The 16463-nt window shown below is 37.0% G+C and overlaps 1 protein-coding gene across 3 annotated transcripts; it reads right to left on the bottom strand.

The window, feature by feature from the left end:
* Positions 1–9299: 9299 nt before the first annotated feature.
* LOC149793432 (uncharacterized) lies at positions 9300–16351 on the bottom strand. 3 transcript variants are annotated; one of them, XM_089967427.1, is made up of 4 exons: positions 16253–16351; positions 12805–12992; positions 10264–10496; positions 9300–9536 (listed from the first exon to the last, which is right to left on the bottom strand). In XM_089967427.1, exons 2-4 carry the CDS (start codon positions 12837–12839, stop codon positions 9385–9387), a joined length of 420 nt encoding a protein of 139 aa, XP_089823553.1. In that variant the 5' UTR covers positions 12840–12992; positions 16253–16351; the 3' UTR covers positions 9300–9384. The 3 variants fall into 3 exon arrangements, with proteins under 3 accessions (XP_089823553.1, XP_089823552.1, XP_089823551.1); XM_089967426.1 differs by having other exon boundaries at positions 16235–16323; XM_089967425.1 differs by lacking the exons at positions 12805–12992; positions 16253–16351 and adding an exon at positions 16077–16208.
* Between the last annotated feature and the right edge of the window lie 112 nt (positions 16352–16463).

Here is a 16463-nt window from a genome sequence, read left to right on the forward strand (position 1 = left end):
ATAATATAATATAATATAATATAATATAATATAATATAATATAATATAATATAATATAATATCATATAACATAAAATAATATAATATAACATAAAGATACTAGTGGTTCCAATTATTTTTCTTATTTTGACCTTTTTTAACGTACATACTTGTTTTCATAATTTTTCCTGCTAAAGGACACACAGTACTAATGATATGGAAAAACAGGAACTAGCCTGGAAATGGGGACAATACAGTATATATGGGTTTTGCTGGCCAGGACTGGTTAATAATTTAAGTTATGTTAAAGGAAAAAGAATCTTTTCTGAGCTTATCCTAGTTGTAAGTGAAAATAAAATAGAGACATTGTTTTACTGATGGAATTTCAGTCATTTAACAGTCTTGAGTTTGAATACTCATTACTAAAATTATCCCCTGACTTTTTGGTGTGGAATTGAAAGCACATGGTTCTAACACGTGTAGGTCCAGAAAATGCTGCGCCTCATATTCTTTTCTCTACACAGAAGCTGACATCCAGGTTTTATCTATACTGATAAATATAGGTTTGATCACGAGCACTCAGAAATTCAATTTATAATATCATGGTGTTTGCATAGGTTTACTATGGGAATTGAATTAGTACAGTGAGTCCTAAAGAGTTTTGTGGTTAAGAAAGAAAAAACTCAGTAGAGTTGAAAAACACATGGTGCTAATTATATGGATGAACTGTGAACCAGTCTAGAAATGGGTGAACAAATAGTAGAGAATATACGGGTTTGGTGGTCCATAATTGGTTAATAATGAAAGTAATATTTTAGTAAAAACATCTTTTGTGAGCTTCCCCCTGCGGGTCCGGGGTTGTAGAATTGGCCCGACGTTCCTCGCTACGTGTCGTAAAAGGCGACCAAGTAGAGGCAGCCTGTTTGCCGTGGGTTGCGTCTCGTGTCGGGGGAGGAAAGGATCCTGGTAGTTGAGCAGAGGCTTTCCATGCAATACACTACTTTGGCCTCTACTTCTCCTAGACGGGTGGTCGGGATGGGCCCGGTCTCGACAAATCGGCTGGTCACGCCGAGCCCTAGGAAGTCTTTATTTACTCTCTCACCTTCTTTATCTGTCTCCTTGTATCTCTCTTGATACCACCGTTGCCCCTATATTCAATTCCTTTATCTTTCCCGTTTCCAAGTCATAGAAGACTTCCTAGAAGGCGGTGGCTTAACGGGTCAATCGGGGGGTAATTTTACCGACCTTAGAAATTGGCGACTTCAAGGTCAATCAAAGGTAATTTTATCAACTGAGTATGGCATCTGTGTATCCCTGGCACTTTCAAAGTGTCCCCTTGTTGGGCTCCTTGGTGGGCGGGGAGCACGGGTGCTGAATTTTAATCTAGCCAAAATGGAAAATTAAAAAAAAAATCAAAATAAACGATCCAAAACTCTATCTGACTCAGATGATGAACCATGTAGTGTGGAGTCATTTCCACGCTTCATGGTCATACAATCAAAACATGCCGCGAAACCGCTTACCTCACTCTCTCCGTTTGTGATCGAGAAAACAATTACAGGTTTGATTGGAACACCAAAAAGTGTCAAAAAAATGAAATCGGGTTGGCTTCTTGTGGAGTGTGAACGACGAGGTCAGACAGACAATATCAAGAAAATAAAAACTTTCTCCGATATTCCAGTGACCTCATTCGCTCACACCACACTGAATACGTCCAAAGGCGTGACTCGCTGTCGTGACTTGGCTGGAGTCACCAACGCTGATATCATTGAAGGAATGAAAAATGAAGGTGTCACTGCAGTACGCAGAATACGTATTAAACGTAATAACAACCTACAGGACACCAACACCATTGTTCTCACCTTCAACAAGCCAACAGTACCCAAAATGGTCAAAGTTGGCTTCTTGCAAATGAAGGTTGAGATCTACATTCCCAACCCCCTTCGATGTTATAAGTGTCAAAAACACGGCCATCACGAAGACCGCTGCTCTAAAACCCAAATATGTGGCCGATGCGGAGAAAATTCTCATCAGGAAGCTGACTGTAGAGCAACTCCGCATTGTGTCAACTGTGGAAAAGAGCACTACGCAAATTCCAAGGATTGCGATACATGGAAACAGGAGAAGGAAATTCAGAGGGTAAAATACACAAATAATATTCCCTATCCAGAAGCCAGAAAACTTGTACAGGCGAAAACATCCTGGCCCATCCTTCTCCACTGTAGTGAAGAGCAATCCTAAAACAACGAAGGACGCTCAAACACAAACAGAAGCACCCGATTCAACACCAAATTCAAACACCCCCTATTACCAAGGTCAGAAAAACACGGCATCTACTCAGACTACATTTAATAATACCCAACCACCGAAATCACCAAAAAGTAAAAAATCTCACGGAAACAGACAACAAAAGGGGTCAGATGACCCCATCAAACTATATAACAGGTTTGGAGACATTGAGAGCATGGATGCAGAAGAATCTGCTCCATGCGCTTAAGGTAGCTCCAGACCTAACAACAAAAAATTCACCCCCGTACTTCCTCCAGAGAAATAACCAAACAAATTCCCTCTGCGAAAGGTCTAACCTAGCTCCACAATCTTTAATTTAAATTTATAATGAAAAACACTATCATACAATGGAATTGTCGAGGACTTAAAGTAAATTACAATGATATTCTCCTGCTTTTAAACGAACATGAACCTGCGGTACTATGCCTTCAAGAAACATTCTTGAAAGATACGGACAATATCACATTTAAAAACTACTCCCTGTTTAACACCTGCTCTCCAAATGTTGATAGGGCATCAGGAGTTTCTGTTATTGTGAACAACAGAGCTCCTCATAGCATCATTCATTTAAATACCAATTTACAAGCGATTGCTGTAAGCGTCACTCTACATCGAGTGATTACATTTTGCTCTATTTATTTACCACCAAACACTAACCTAGTACCAAACGAACTCGACAATCTTGTTCAACAGCTTCCCGCACCCTTTGTTTTACTCGGGGATTTTAATGCCCATAACATTTTATGGGGATCAAATCATATAAGTGACAGAGGTCACAAAGTTGAAGACTTTATTTCTAGACACGATCTGTGTCTATATAATACCAAAACACCAACATATTTACACCCAGGCACGGGTACATACACATGCATCGATTTGACAATTTGTTCTCCTTCGCTGCTTTTGGACTATGAATGGAAGGTCGCTAATGACCTTCACAGCAGCGATCACTTCCCAATCGCCCTTGTAAATCATAACTCTACAATTGATGAAGTAATTCCACAATGGAATTTAAAGAAGGCCGACTGGGCCAAGTTCGAAACACTCTGTAAAACTAGGTTGAATGAGGATACAGTTTTCAATGTTAACGACCCCATTCAGCATTTTACATCTATTTTAACCGACATTGCAGAAGAATCTATCCCCAAGTCCTCAACAAACTGTAAAAGAACCCTATAACCTTGGCTCACTAAGGAATGTAAGGAAGCCATACGGCAACGCCGAGAAGCCTTGAAAAAATTTAACAATCATCCGACGCCCGAGAATTTAAGTAAATATCGTATTCTCCGGGCCAAAGCTCGCCGCACAATCAAAGAAAGTAAACGAGCATCATGGATGAAATATGTTTCCTCTTTAAACTCTCGTTCCTCAATTAAGAAAGTTTGGGACACGATCCGCAAAATAAACGGAAAGAGAAAACACAATTCTTTCCGACATCTAAAAGTGAACAATAACAATCTTAGCTCAAAACGTGACATAGCAAATGTTCTTGCTGATACATTCTCTAAAAATTCCTCATCATCTAATTATTCCGAAGCCTTCCAAAAATTGAAAACTCAAAAAGAAAAGTCACGTTTAAAATTCACATCCAACAACTCGAGAAAGCTACAACCAACTGTTTTCACTATCAGAACTTATGGAGGCTTTAGACAAGGCCCATGATACTTCCGCTGGACCTGACAAAATACATTGCCAGTTTTTAAAACTTCCAGAATCATCTTTAACATCTCTTTTGAAACTCTTCAATGATTTATGGATTACTGGTAACCTACCTAAAATATGGAAAGAAGCAACAGTTATACCAGTTCCCAAACCCAGTAAAGATAGCGAAGATCCTACCAACTATCGACCTATTGCACTCACAAGCTGCATGTGCAAAACAATGGAACGAATGATCAATTCTCGGCTTGTATGGTACCTGGAAACTAACAATTTAATATCTCCTTTCCAAAGTGGCTTTCGTTATGGACGGAGCACCAACGATCATCTGGTTAGACTAGAAACATTCATTCGCGATGCATTTATCAAGAAAGAACATTTAGTAGCGGTTTTCTTTCATTTAGAAAAGGCCTATGACACACAACATGGAAGTACGGGATACTAAAAGACCTGCACGATCTAGATCTAAAAGGCCGTCTGCCCTCTTTCATATCCAACTTCCTCTCAGACAGAGAATTCAAGATACGAGTGGGCTCTACTCTCTCAGATTTGCACGAGCAAGAGATGGGTGTGCCCCAGGGCAGTATTTTATCTGTGACACTTTTCAATATACAAAATTAATAACATGACCAAGTGTTTGACTCCTGGTGTGGATTGCTCACTATATGTTGATGATTTTCTCATATGTTATCGATCAAAGCACATGCATACAATTGAAAGACAACAACAGCAAAATATCAACAAGATTCAAAATTGGGCTAGTACGAACGGCTTCAAATTCTCAAAATCAAAAACGGTATGCATGCATTTCTGTCAATTACGACGACACCACGAAGAACCTAAACTCACGCTGGACGGAACACCTATTCCAGTTGTTGAGGAAACAAAATTTTTGGGCATTATCTTTGACAGAAAACTGACTTTTATTCCACACCTAAAGAACTTGAAAGCCAAATGCTTAAAAGCACTTGACCTACTTAAAGTAGTAGCGCACACTGACTGGGGTGCTGATAGAAAAGTCATCCTGAATTTATATAGAACGTTTATTCGCTCCAAACTAGACTATGGTTGCGTTGTGTATGGTTCAGCCCGAAAGTCATATCTTAAAATGCTTGATCCAATTCATCATCAGGGAATAAGACTGGCTCTGGGAGCATTTAAAACATCCCCGTGTGAAAGCCTTCTATCTGAGGGCTATGAACCACCGTTATCGCATCGTAGAGAAATGCTTTCCGCACAGTATGCTCTCAAATTAAAATCAAACCTTCTGAATCCTGCTTTTTCGGCTGTTTTTCAACCCAAATACAAAACTTTATACGAAAATAAACCAAACGCCATACCTTCCTTTTGCATTAGAATATCATCCAGCCATGACACTACAAATATAGATCTTTCTAAAATTCAGAAAACGTCTATGTCCGAAACACCACCCTGGCTAATTAAACAACGAAAAGTACGTTTTACGCCACACGATGGAAAAAAATCCGAAACAAACCCTTCTGTCTTCCACAACTCTTACCATGAACTCCTCACCGAATTTAAAAACTACACCAGAATTTACACTGATGGATCAATGGATGAGGAAAAGGCTGCTGCAGCCTTTGTTTGTGGAAATCACACAACGCAAGTTCGCTTACCAAATGGAGCATCAATTTTTACAGCTGAAATCAGAGCAATAGACCTTGCTCTGCAACATATAGAAAAGAAACATATTTTAAACAGTATCATCTTCTCCGACTCGCTATCAGTACTTAAGTCACTACACAATAGAAAACTGGAGAACCCATTATTGAAAAACATACTTATCAAAAATACCGAGACGAGTGTCAACCACAATATAATATACTGTTGGTTACCTAGCCACATTGGTATTAAAGGTAACGAAAATGCAGATCGCGCTGCTAAAATGGCCCTTACTCTAGAACCATCTGATTTTAAAATACCGTATACTGATTTTAAACCTTGTATCAGAAAGTTCTTTCGTCAGAAGTGACAGGCATCATGGAATGATGCTGTAAATAACAAACTTCATGCAATCAAGCCAACCCTAGGAGAATGGACTCCTTCCTATAGAACCATGCGTAGAGAGGAGGTAGTCATTGCAAGAATCCGAATTGGTCATACTTATATCACCCACACCCACATATTAAAAGGTGAAGACCCACCAGAGTGCGTTTATTGCAATGAACCATTCACTGTCAAGCACTTTATGATAGAGTGCTTTGACCTGCAACCTACGCGCGATCGTTATTACATTGTGCATGACATGAAAGAACTTTTTGATACTATAAACATCACTCGTATTATAGAGTTCCTGAAAGCAGTAAATATTTACTCTAAACTCTGAGTATCACCTTGTGCAGTTTTATGCAATATATATACCGTCCCATTTTAATACCTTTTCATCTTTTTTCATTAACATAGAACATTTACCTCTTCCGTTGATCGGGAAGCTTTATTTTGCATCGTTACCATCTAACCGTTTTTAATTTCAACCATTTGTTCTTTTATATCACTGGTCGATACAGGACATTTTTGTAAGTTTTAAAAGATTATACAAATAACACTTTGTTTGGCGCTAAATAGCCTAACAGTGCTGATGCGCTGTTAAAAATCAATCAATCAATCAATCAATCAATCTTTTGTGAGCTTATCCTATCTGTAAATTTTTAAAAATTATAGACAAAATTCTATTGATGCAATTTTAGTATTTTTACAGACTTGACTTAGGAGCACTCAGTAATGAAAGTAGCACCCGATTCTTTGGTGCAGAATCGATAACATGTGTTTCATGCACATGTAGATGACAAACATGCCATGGCCCATAGGGTGTTTTCCACACAGAAGCTTGCACCAACGATAGTTGTGCATGGAAAAATATAGGTCTGATCATTAGCACCTAGAAATTTTAATTTATTGAATACAGTGAGTCCTATATATGACCTATACCATCATAGGAGTCTGTCATTTCCATGGTTACCACATGCATCCAGGGTATCATTTTGGTGGTTTTTGCATATGACAATCATAATGGAGTCTTTTTTCATGGTTTGGATGCAATTTTGGAGAACAAATCTATACAAAACACAGATGGGAAGGGTTTTATACGCTGGACAGGGACAGTAGATAGCTCAGGCAATGGGAAAAAGAGAATAGTATGGCCCGATGGTAGAATTTTATATGTTGGTGCCCACAGATTGACCTATATGGTTAAATACCATTTAACATATGCAACTATTCCCCAAAAAGGGCGTGGGGGGAGAGATTCTAAATGTAAGCCATTTGTGTCACAATCGCTTATGTATCAATACTGATCCTTTAACTTTAGAGACACATTCAGTAAATCAAAGCAGAGAGCATTGTAAAAATCAATGACTGTGCACAATATTGATCATTTAACTTTAGAGACAAACTCAGTAAATCAAAGCAGAGAGCATTGTAAAAATCAAGGACTGTACACAATACTGATCCTTTAACTTTAGAGACACATTCAGTAAATCAAAGCAGAGAGCATTGTAAAAATCAAGGACTGTACACAATACTGATCATTTAATTTTAAAGACACATTCAGTAAATCAGAGAGCATTGTAAAAATCAAGGACTGTACACAATACTGATCCTTTAACTTTAGAGACACATTCAGTAAATCAAAGCAGAGAGCACTATAAAAATCAAGGACTGTACACAATACTGATCTTTTAACTTTAGAGACACATTCAGTAAATCAAAGCAGAGAGCACTATAAAAATCAAGGACTGTACACAATACTGATCATTTAACTTTAGAGACACATTCAGTAAATCAAAGCAGAGAGCATTGTAAAAATCAAGGACTGTACACAATACTGATCATTTAACTTTAGAGACACATTCAGTAAATCAAAGCAGAGAGCATTATAAAAATCAAGGACTGTACACAATACTGATCCTTTAACTTTAGAGACACATTCAGCAGATCAAAGCAGAGAGCATTGTAAAAATCAAGAACTGTACACAATACTGATCATTTAACTTTAGAGACACATTCAGTAAATCAAAGCAGACAGCATTGTAAAAATCAAGGACTGTGCACAAACTGCACATGCCACATTGCATCAACCCATAAAAATGTACTAAAATGGAGGTGGTTTATGAGAATAATGTTCATATTTTATTATTTTTTAGCCACTGCACACATTAATTTCCCTTTGTTATAATTCTTTTCTTCTTGATGTTTCTAACAAAGTTTATAAAGAAATGCCCTTTTCTCAGATTTTTTTCTTTTATATACTCTACCTGCTTTATACATTTTTATCTCAGAGATATATATATATCTTGCTTGCTTTTCAGATGTTGTGCCACAGAACTGCAAGCTGAAATCAGACAACCAATAGATTGACACAGCTTCACCAGACATTCTCCAGGTCCATGTTTACAGTCATGGTCAGCACTATGAACCATGCCATGGAAGTTTCTCTTAAAGGTTAAATTATTGAGTAATCTGTGTTTTATCCCTCGATTCACTTTCTGGGTGTTCTTGTTTAATGTTATTTTGAATACTGTAGATTTACCTAGCCAGTACTCAACACACATGCATAATGTACACGCCTCTCTCTACATTTATATTTTTTAAATGATTTTTCAAACTCAGCCTAGCATTTCTTAATCAAATCAAGTGCAAAGTTGCTCCACAGCTTTTCCCTCAGCATTGTGGTTCTTCCTGGCATCAAATCAATTAATTTCCTCTGACCTTTAAAGAACTTTCTACGAGTTCAACCCAGATGGCATGTATCATGTATGATTTACAGGGACTGTTTCAGTTATTCCTTCTCTCTTAAGGTCCAGGCTAGCCCATTAACTAGCACTCACTCCCATACAAAATCATATGCCTGTATCATAGGCATACTACAGGCGTATTCTGCACCTAAAATATGGGTTATCTTTGGTTTATGAGAATATGAGAAAAGTGTAATACTAGCGTATCTCAAGCATAATACTACTGTATCTCGGGCGTAATACTAGCATACTTTATTCGTACACAAAGGCGAATTATTTAAATTAGTAAACCTGTATTCAAATACATAAATGTAATAATGTGTATTACAGATGTAAATCACAGGCATAACACACAGTCAAGTACATGCGTAAATCACAGGCGTAAAACATATCAGAGTAATATTACAGACGTAAACCATATGAAAGTACAGACGTATATTACAGGCATAAAGTAAACCCAAAATTACAGGTGTAAAACATTGGCATAAACCAGACCTTGAATATGGGCATATTCTATATTCATTTCAAACAAAGCGTATTATACAAGAGGCATATTATTTGAAAAATATACATCCAGCTAATTTACCACTGAAGCAATGAAAACAGACAAAACAGAGGAACAGTGTAGCTGATTTTAATAACATAACACAAATATAGTTGTTGGCAGAATCATTCATAGCAATACAGCCATGTTCTTTGTCTGCTAACAAAGATGTTTTATTGTGATTCTGCACTCATCCAAGTTTTGTCTACATTTTCTTCTCAAATAGCTAACGGTTTCAGTCACAGCATCATTCAAATCAGTCATTGATGGGTTTGTTATTCCACATTGACTACACCATGCATTCACATATTCTGAAATAAAGATACATATGGTAAGAAAATTAATTTAATTCATTTAATGAAGAAAGTAAAAATATTAATTTTAATTTATGTATTTGATATCAATTGTAGGAAATATGTTATGAAAATAGCTGATTTTGTTGTTTAATGGCACATTACACATGTTATTGGCTATATTATGTCAAGGAAATGGGAGCTAAGTACTTTTCCCCAAGGATACACCAAGAGAGCTGACCTAGTTCAGAGTACCAAACCTGTGACTCTTGGATTACAAGGATGACACTCAACCACCGAGCTACAGTGGCTCGCTTTTCAAAACTAAGTCATATTTTAGACTATATCGATTCTGACAAATTTGAATTAAAAAAGTGTTGGGGTTTTGTGGTTTTACAGCACAGCAACATGTTTAATGTTATATTGTGCTGAGGGAAAAGAAAGTGACAAGGACACATACATGTGAATCAAACTCCCACCCTAATGTCATGAGTCCAGCAAGCCACCATGGTTCAAAACGAAGGAATATAATCAGATAAATCAATTATTACAATATTATTAACATATGCAGAGAAAGCATAGATTTTTGAAATATCAGTTTCATGCATTAATTATATTTGCTGCCAAATATCATTCACGGAATATGATATATTTCTAATAAAAACAAAAACAAATTATACAAATAGAACTTGAAAAAATCTTTTACAAATTGTGGATAAAGATGCTCACCAGTAATGCATCTCACCGTAACATGCTGATATGCGTGTTTTGTCTAAGGGAGACCTTAGATCTCCTTCCTTAGATTTCAGCAGTCCTTGACCTCGGGAAAGGGCCATTTCCTTGTCAGTAAACACCAACGGTAGCAATTTTCTTATGAGGTCATATCCTGGATGGCTTTCTTTCTTGGCATGGTTCAAGGCATGCCTCAGTCTGACACTGTCCACCATGACATCGTAAGAACTTAGGAGTTTTTGTTTTCTGAAAATGAAAAAGAATTATTAACAAACTTTTGGAAATAACTGATCAAACTTACAAAGTATGTTATATAGTTTTATAAACTATTTATGCATAGGTTAGAGATATTATAACTTAGGTGGCAAATAATATCAAGATATTTTACATTTTTATACTATTCTAGCATTCTTTTCAATATAAAATGTTGGAAGTCAGAGGTTAAAATGACCATTGGGTTTGGTGAATTATAAATTTTTCATCTAATGATGCTCCCAATTGTAGAAATCTGCTTTAGCTTAAGGCAGTTAGTGTTACTGGCTACATTTTAAGAGTTTTCTATGAAATTCTTAAAAGTATATGAAAGGGCTTGATCGGGCTGTGATGTGTACATCGATATGACATCAGCATATTTAAATAGTGGAAATTTGTGTGCTTCATGGGAACAATATTATTGTGTTTAAAATTCTGTACATCGTTGCAACACCAGCATAATTAAATAGCAAAAATTTGTGTGCTTCATAGGAGCAATATTCTTGTGCTTAAAATGGATCATTTGATAGAGTTTTGCATACAATGTATGCAAAAATGGAGGCCCCTGATGGCTGAGTGGTCTAAAGCACTTGCCTTTACCAATCACTGCCATCACACATCTGTCTTGATAGGTCTGAGCCTTGGGCTCAGTCAATGTGGTTGTATGAGAAAGCTTGCCAATAGCTACCCATGGGTCAGTGGTCCTTACTGGGGTTTTCCTCAATTTATTGTCCACCAGTTATACTGGCTACCATTTTTAGCCTGTCTTGCGCTGACAAACCCAAAACAACAGCAACATATACCTAATAATTAATTATTTAAGAATAACAATATTATTACATAAAATCTGTTGGTCTTACTACATTTACATGTTTCATCCCACAGGCTTTTATACTTCCCGCAGGCCCCTGCAAACATTAACGCTATGTTAAATATGTTTATCCCTATTTTTAATTTAAGGAATTGGACAAGGATGAGAGACAACTGACCACATGCATATGCTCTTTTAGATGGACAAACATAGTGTATCCCTGCCTATATCGCAAAGTGGATAAAAATACTAGATACTTGCTGCCATCACTTGGGTGTGTATTTGTCTTAGTCACAGAAGGGCAGTGACCTCTTATCATTTTGACCTATCATGTGGCACACTTATTTGTTTGGTTTGAATGACTGAAATTGGGATGCACAGTATCTTATATTGGTGAGAGTCAGCAAGAAAAGATATGCAATTTTGAAATTTCAAACATTTAAAGCTTGTTTTATAGCCAGTGAAAGATGAAAAAAATAAGGCGTCATGTAATTTGATACCCTGTGATGTCATATTTGCTGATGTCAGCATGTTTGTGTAGCATGAACGCCATAGAAAGATAGCAGGAAGATCAAAGGCATAAAACAATCATTTTAATAACAAGAATAAGCCACTAATAAGTACAATACAACACAGCAACATGTAATGAGGATGCAATTTAGCTATATACAGTGGTATCACGTAAACTGCCATTACACTGTTATCTTTGCACAAGCATGGCCAATTCTTTCTTACAATTATGCTCCAATATCAATGAGTAAAATACATGTCTTTCTACAAAATTTAGATCCGGTTATAGGCCACACGGTACTAATTATATGGAAGAACTGTGAACCAGTCTAGAAATGGATGAACAAATAATTGAGTACAGTGGTCCATAATTGGTTAATACACTGATAGTAGGATATCCTGCCTTCTCACCACCGTGTATTCTGGAGACATGTGCAAGTTTTGAAGGACTTGAATCAATTCAGTCACAAGACAAACCAATGGTTATGTCACATATGCATCCAGGGTACATGTACTTACACCAACGTAAAAGAACATAAAAACTAAAGTTCCATGTAACTGGAGTTGTCAGTATTAAAGTGGGCAGCCACTGAAAAGTTCTGGGATTATCTCCTATTAAGACAGTTCATAGTCTGTACTAACATTAATTCCGTGTTACCTGAAAACATCGAAACTGGAAGCCACTGAAGCACAAGTAATCTCACAACTGGCCCAATTTGATTTTGATATCAAATATGTCTGTGGACATTCAAGTAAACCTGCCGATGCATTAAGCCGACAGTATACACCAGTAACAGATTAAGAGGAAAGGCTAATTAATTAGCTTATAGCTTCAATGTCTCTTAAAGTTGTGTAATCAAGAAGCCCCGAACAATCTGTTAGCATCTGATTGGGAATAGCCAGTGCAAATGATTTAACAGATTCACTTCATGATTTTAAAGACTCTGTCATTAGAAAAATGAAAATGACGTGAATATTTACCTAAATTGATGTGCTTGTTCAACTGAACACCTCATTCATCTCCTACAGTGTTTTGGGAGTGTTTTCGCAGCTTCGGAAGGGAGTCACACCTCCTAATCAACCACATACTTGGGAAAGCAAAACAAGCTATTCACACTCCAGATGTTTGGTTTCTTGAGCAACAACTGCGTCATCCTAGTTCAGCAGAACTTGTACGTCAAAAAAGATAAAGAAAACAGACTCTTAGAGAACTAAATAATATAATTATATGGGATAAAGTTACCAATACTGTACATCTTGTTCTGCTTCTAAATCACCAAAGTGGGAAGGACCAAGATTCAAGATGCTTGAAATCCTAGCCCATACAAAGTCATAGATGAGAGTCAATATAACCTATATTCAACTCAGCCTGCAGATGGCATTGAACAGACTAAAACGATAATCCTGACTGATACATGGGATATTATATTTTATATAGGTACAGCGTGGAAAACAACGCACCTGCAGGCAGCTTTTCAACTGTGGAGGATAATCAAGGCAGACTAGGTAACAGCTAACAAAAAAGCAGTTCTTATTGGATAATTAACACACATCCAAAAAATACACCAGTCTATTAAAAAAGTGTATGGATGATTTGTTCTGTGGAAAGTAAGAGTAGCCAATCATTGGGTCAATACTTGTGATAGAGCTGGGAAGCCTGTCACTGGGGCTCATACTGTTGAGGAACTTAAAGCTGAATTTAAGGCACCCTTGAAATATATCTTCAGAAAAGCTGCGGGAAAACATTTAAATCTGCGTCATCATCCTAATCAAAGCTATTCTGATTTTTTTTTATCTTTCCCATCCCATTTTAGATTTATGTTTGGGTGACAAATGTTACACTTTTGCCAACCTAGATTTATGACGTGGAGAGACTAAATGTGTCCATCATCTGCATTGTAGACAATGCAATCAATAACATTAAAACAAGTCACAGAGTGTACCTTATTTTCTCTAAAATTTTTACTATCTGTCCGTAAAAATGTAGTTACCCTGTTCTGGTTTGGAAATGGCCAGTCACAAATTTGGATAAAATTTTGTGCCAAACATATACATTGGTACAGTGATACAGAAAGAGAGAGAGAGAGAGAGAGAGAGAGAGAGAGAGAGAGATTTCGCTGAGTAGATATCTTTACCATAAAGTAACTTGCCATTAAATGTTAAGTTCAAGAGAGTGTGAATAATTGATCAGTCTCGCAACGAAGGGTGTAATCAATTTTTGCAAACTTATTCTAACTTTATAGATACTGAGAGCATCAATTGGAAGCAGGAAAGAATGACAATGATTGTTCCTATTAAACACCTTTTTTCTCGATGGAGACTATCACAAGTTTCATTAAATTGTTTTTGCCTTTATTGTCAATACTGATATGCGTATTTACCGCACTGTATGTACTCACTGGGTGCGCCTATTGGAAAGTCATCTGCTATTTGAGTTGGATTTTGTAGCTGCAATATGGCTCAGATATAAATAAGAAAGCACATTGCTTTGCAGAAAAAAAGAATCACATTTTATTTGCCGGAAATATCTTCTCAAAAAAGAACTGCAAATTATTCTGCCTACCTCTGATATTACCACGACTGGATTAATAGCAAGACCGACAGAGAAACGTTGAATAAAAATGAGTTCCATGCATTCACAATTTCTGGGTCAATTGGAAACGGGTCACAATTAATTGTACAATATATTCTCTATATCTATTTCTCAGTACTGAATTTTCCATTGTGTCCAAATGATAAAAAATCATACCCTATTCTAAAGGACCTTCAAAGGTGAACTCATGGTGATGTTTTTGTCATAGGTTACTGAGCATTTTTGTGAGAAGCTGGACTATAAGCAAAGCACCATGAATTGCATCATAGATTTTACTACCAGATTATCTTTTACTCACTGATCACTGTCGCCAAAATGCACAAACACCCAACCATAATGCTCAAATTCTAAAGAATAAACCATTACTTTTAAATCAAAACCAAAATTGCATAAATCTAACTCCTGTATCACCACCAAAGGAGATGAGAAATGCTCTAAAAATGAACTGGGACTACATTCGTGAGTACTGAACCGGAAGTGATAATTGTGACTTATTGTTTTGTGAATCTAGGTGGTACAAATGCAGCTATTCACATACATTCGAGGCCAATGACATCAAAATCATATCTTCATTGACCTATGTGAAGATCTAACAGCGACTGCTTAGTTGTCATGTTCTGGTCATCTATGTTATTACCATAATCACTAAATTTTATCAGCCAATTAGTCTTATACCTTCGCGTTTAGGAGACTCAGCTGTATTGCCAAAGAGCAGGAATGTGTACAGAACGATTTTCTTCACTGTCAAATGTGTGAAAGCTGCATTTTCATTGGCTAATTCAAACAAAAGTTACCAAGATGGTCACTGTCAGAATGTTAATGTAAGAGTGGAGACCTGACTTTAATCAGATGGCATTTAAGGCATGATGCATAGGATTTATCTCACACTCGTTGTTGTTCAAGGGTTTAACGCCATTTTTCACCACAAGATAGGCTATACATGGTGGCCAGTATAACTGGTGGAGGAAGAACCCTGGAAAACCCAGGGAAGAACCACTGACCCACGAGAAGCTATTGGCAGGCTTTCCCATGTACCCATGCTAGCCGAGCCTTGGACTCGAACCCACGCAGACAGAGGTGAGATGGCAGTGATCCGGAATGGTGAACGCTTTAGACCACTCGGGGCCCCTATCTCACACTTGTGAATGTGGATATATTTTCTCTGTATTTTTAATGGTTTTTCGATTATTTTTTTTCGCAAAGTAAATTAATCAATAAAAGGTAGATGAAATTTTAAATTATATAAATATTAATCGTCTTATTAATGATTTTCTAAACTATCTATCTCTCTCTCTCTCTACAGAGAGAGAGAGAGAGAGAGAGAGAGAGAGAGAGAGAAAGAGGCCGGGCTAATGTCACATTATTATAAACTGCTAAAATGCATGCATTATTAGTCTTCTTCCGTAAGGTCGTGACCATACCATGATCGAGACATAGTTTTGGAACTACTTTTGTTCACTGAGGAGGTAGGGGCCAGTTTTTATGTACAAATTTAATGCCGCAATCAGCGACCCTGTAGATAAGATCATTTTAAAAAATCATATACACAAATGTGGTCAAAAAGGTCCATATTTTTGGATACCTATATTAAAACAAAGCATTAGAATATTATCCACTTGACCATAGCAGAAGCATATTCACCCCAACCCCAAATTTCTACCGGAAATTTTCATGTCCGAAGGTATGATGTTCGCAGTGCAAACACAAGCCCTTTTCCATGATGACAGTTCTGCAAAACTGTGTGTACTAAACAGACTGATGCAACTGAAAATTGTAGTCATCCAAGCCGTTTTTGTTAATTATAGATATTCTACTTACCACAAACCCTAGTCCTACCTCGTGGACAGGAGGCTACAACATCGTAGCTAATGGGAGGCTAGCTCTTCTTCATAGCCGATGTTTGGTATTTCACTACCAACATACTGCACAATAGCTATGGAAGGTGTACATGCCTGACATCAATTTCAAGAACAACAAAAGCCCGAAACACCTAGTTTAGAAATATATCCATATCTTTAAATAGTAAACAATGCTACCTGAAAAAGTC

Source organism: Sinohyriopsis cumingii, chromosome 8 (assembly GCF_028554795.1).
Source record: "Sinohyriopsis cumingii isolate HCF-2022 chromosome 8, ASM2855479v2, whole genome shotgun sequence".
In the NCBI taxonomy this organism is placed as follows: domain Eukaryota; kingdom Metazoa; phylum Mollusca; class Bivalvia; order Unionida; family Unionidae; genus Sinohyriopsis; species Sinohyriopsis cumingii.

What these genes read in the sequence shown, in the direction of transcription:
- LOC149793432 (XM_089967425.1), bottom strand. Translation starts at nt 16,135, where the DNA reads ATGGAAAAGGGCTTGTGTTTGCACTGCGAACATCATACCTTCGGACAT. An exon ending in TTCGGACATGAAAATTTCCG is followed by an intron (nt 10,497 to 16,076) that starts GTAGAAATTTGG and finishes TTTCATTTTCAG; the next exon opens with AAAACAAAAACTCCTAAGTT. An exon ending in ACGCATATCAGCATGTTACG is followed by an intron (nt 9,537 to 10,263) that starts GTGAGATGCATT and finishes TCTTTATTTCAG; the next exon opens with AATATGTGAATGCATGGTGT.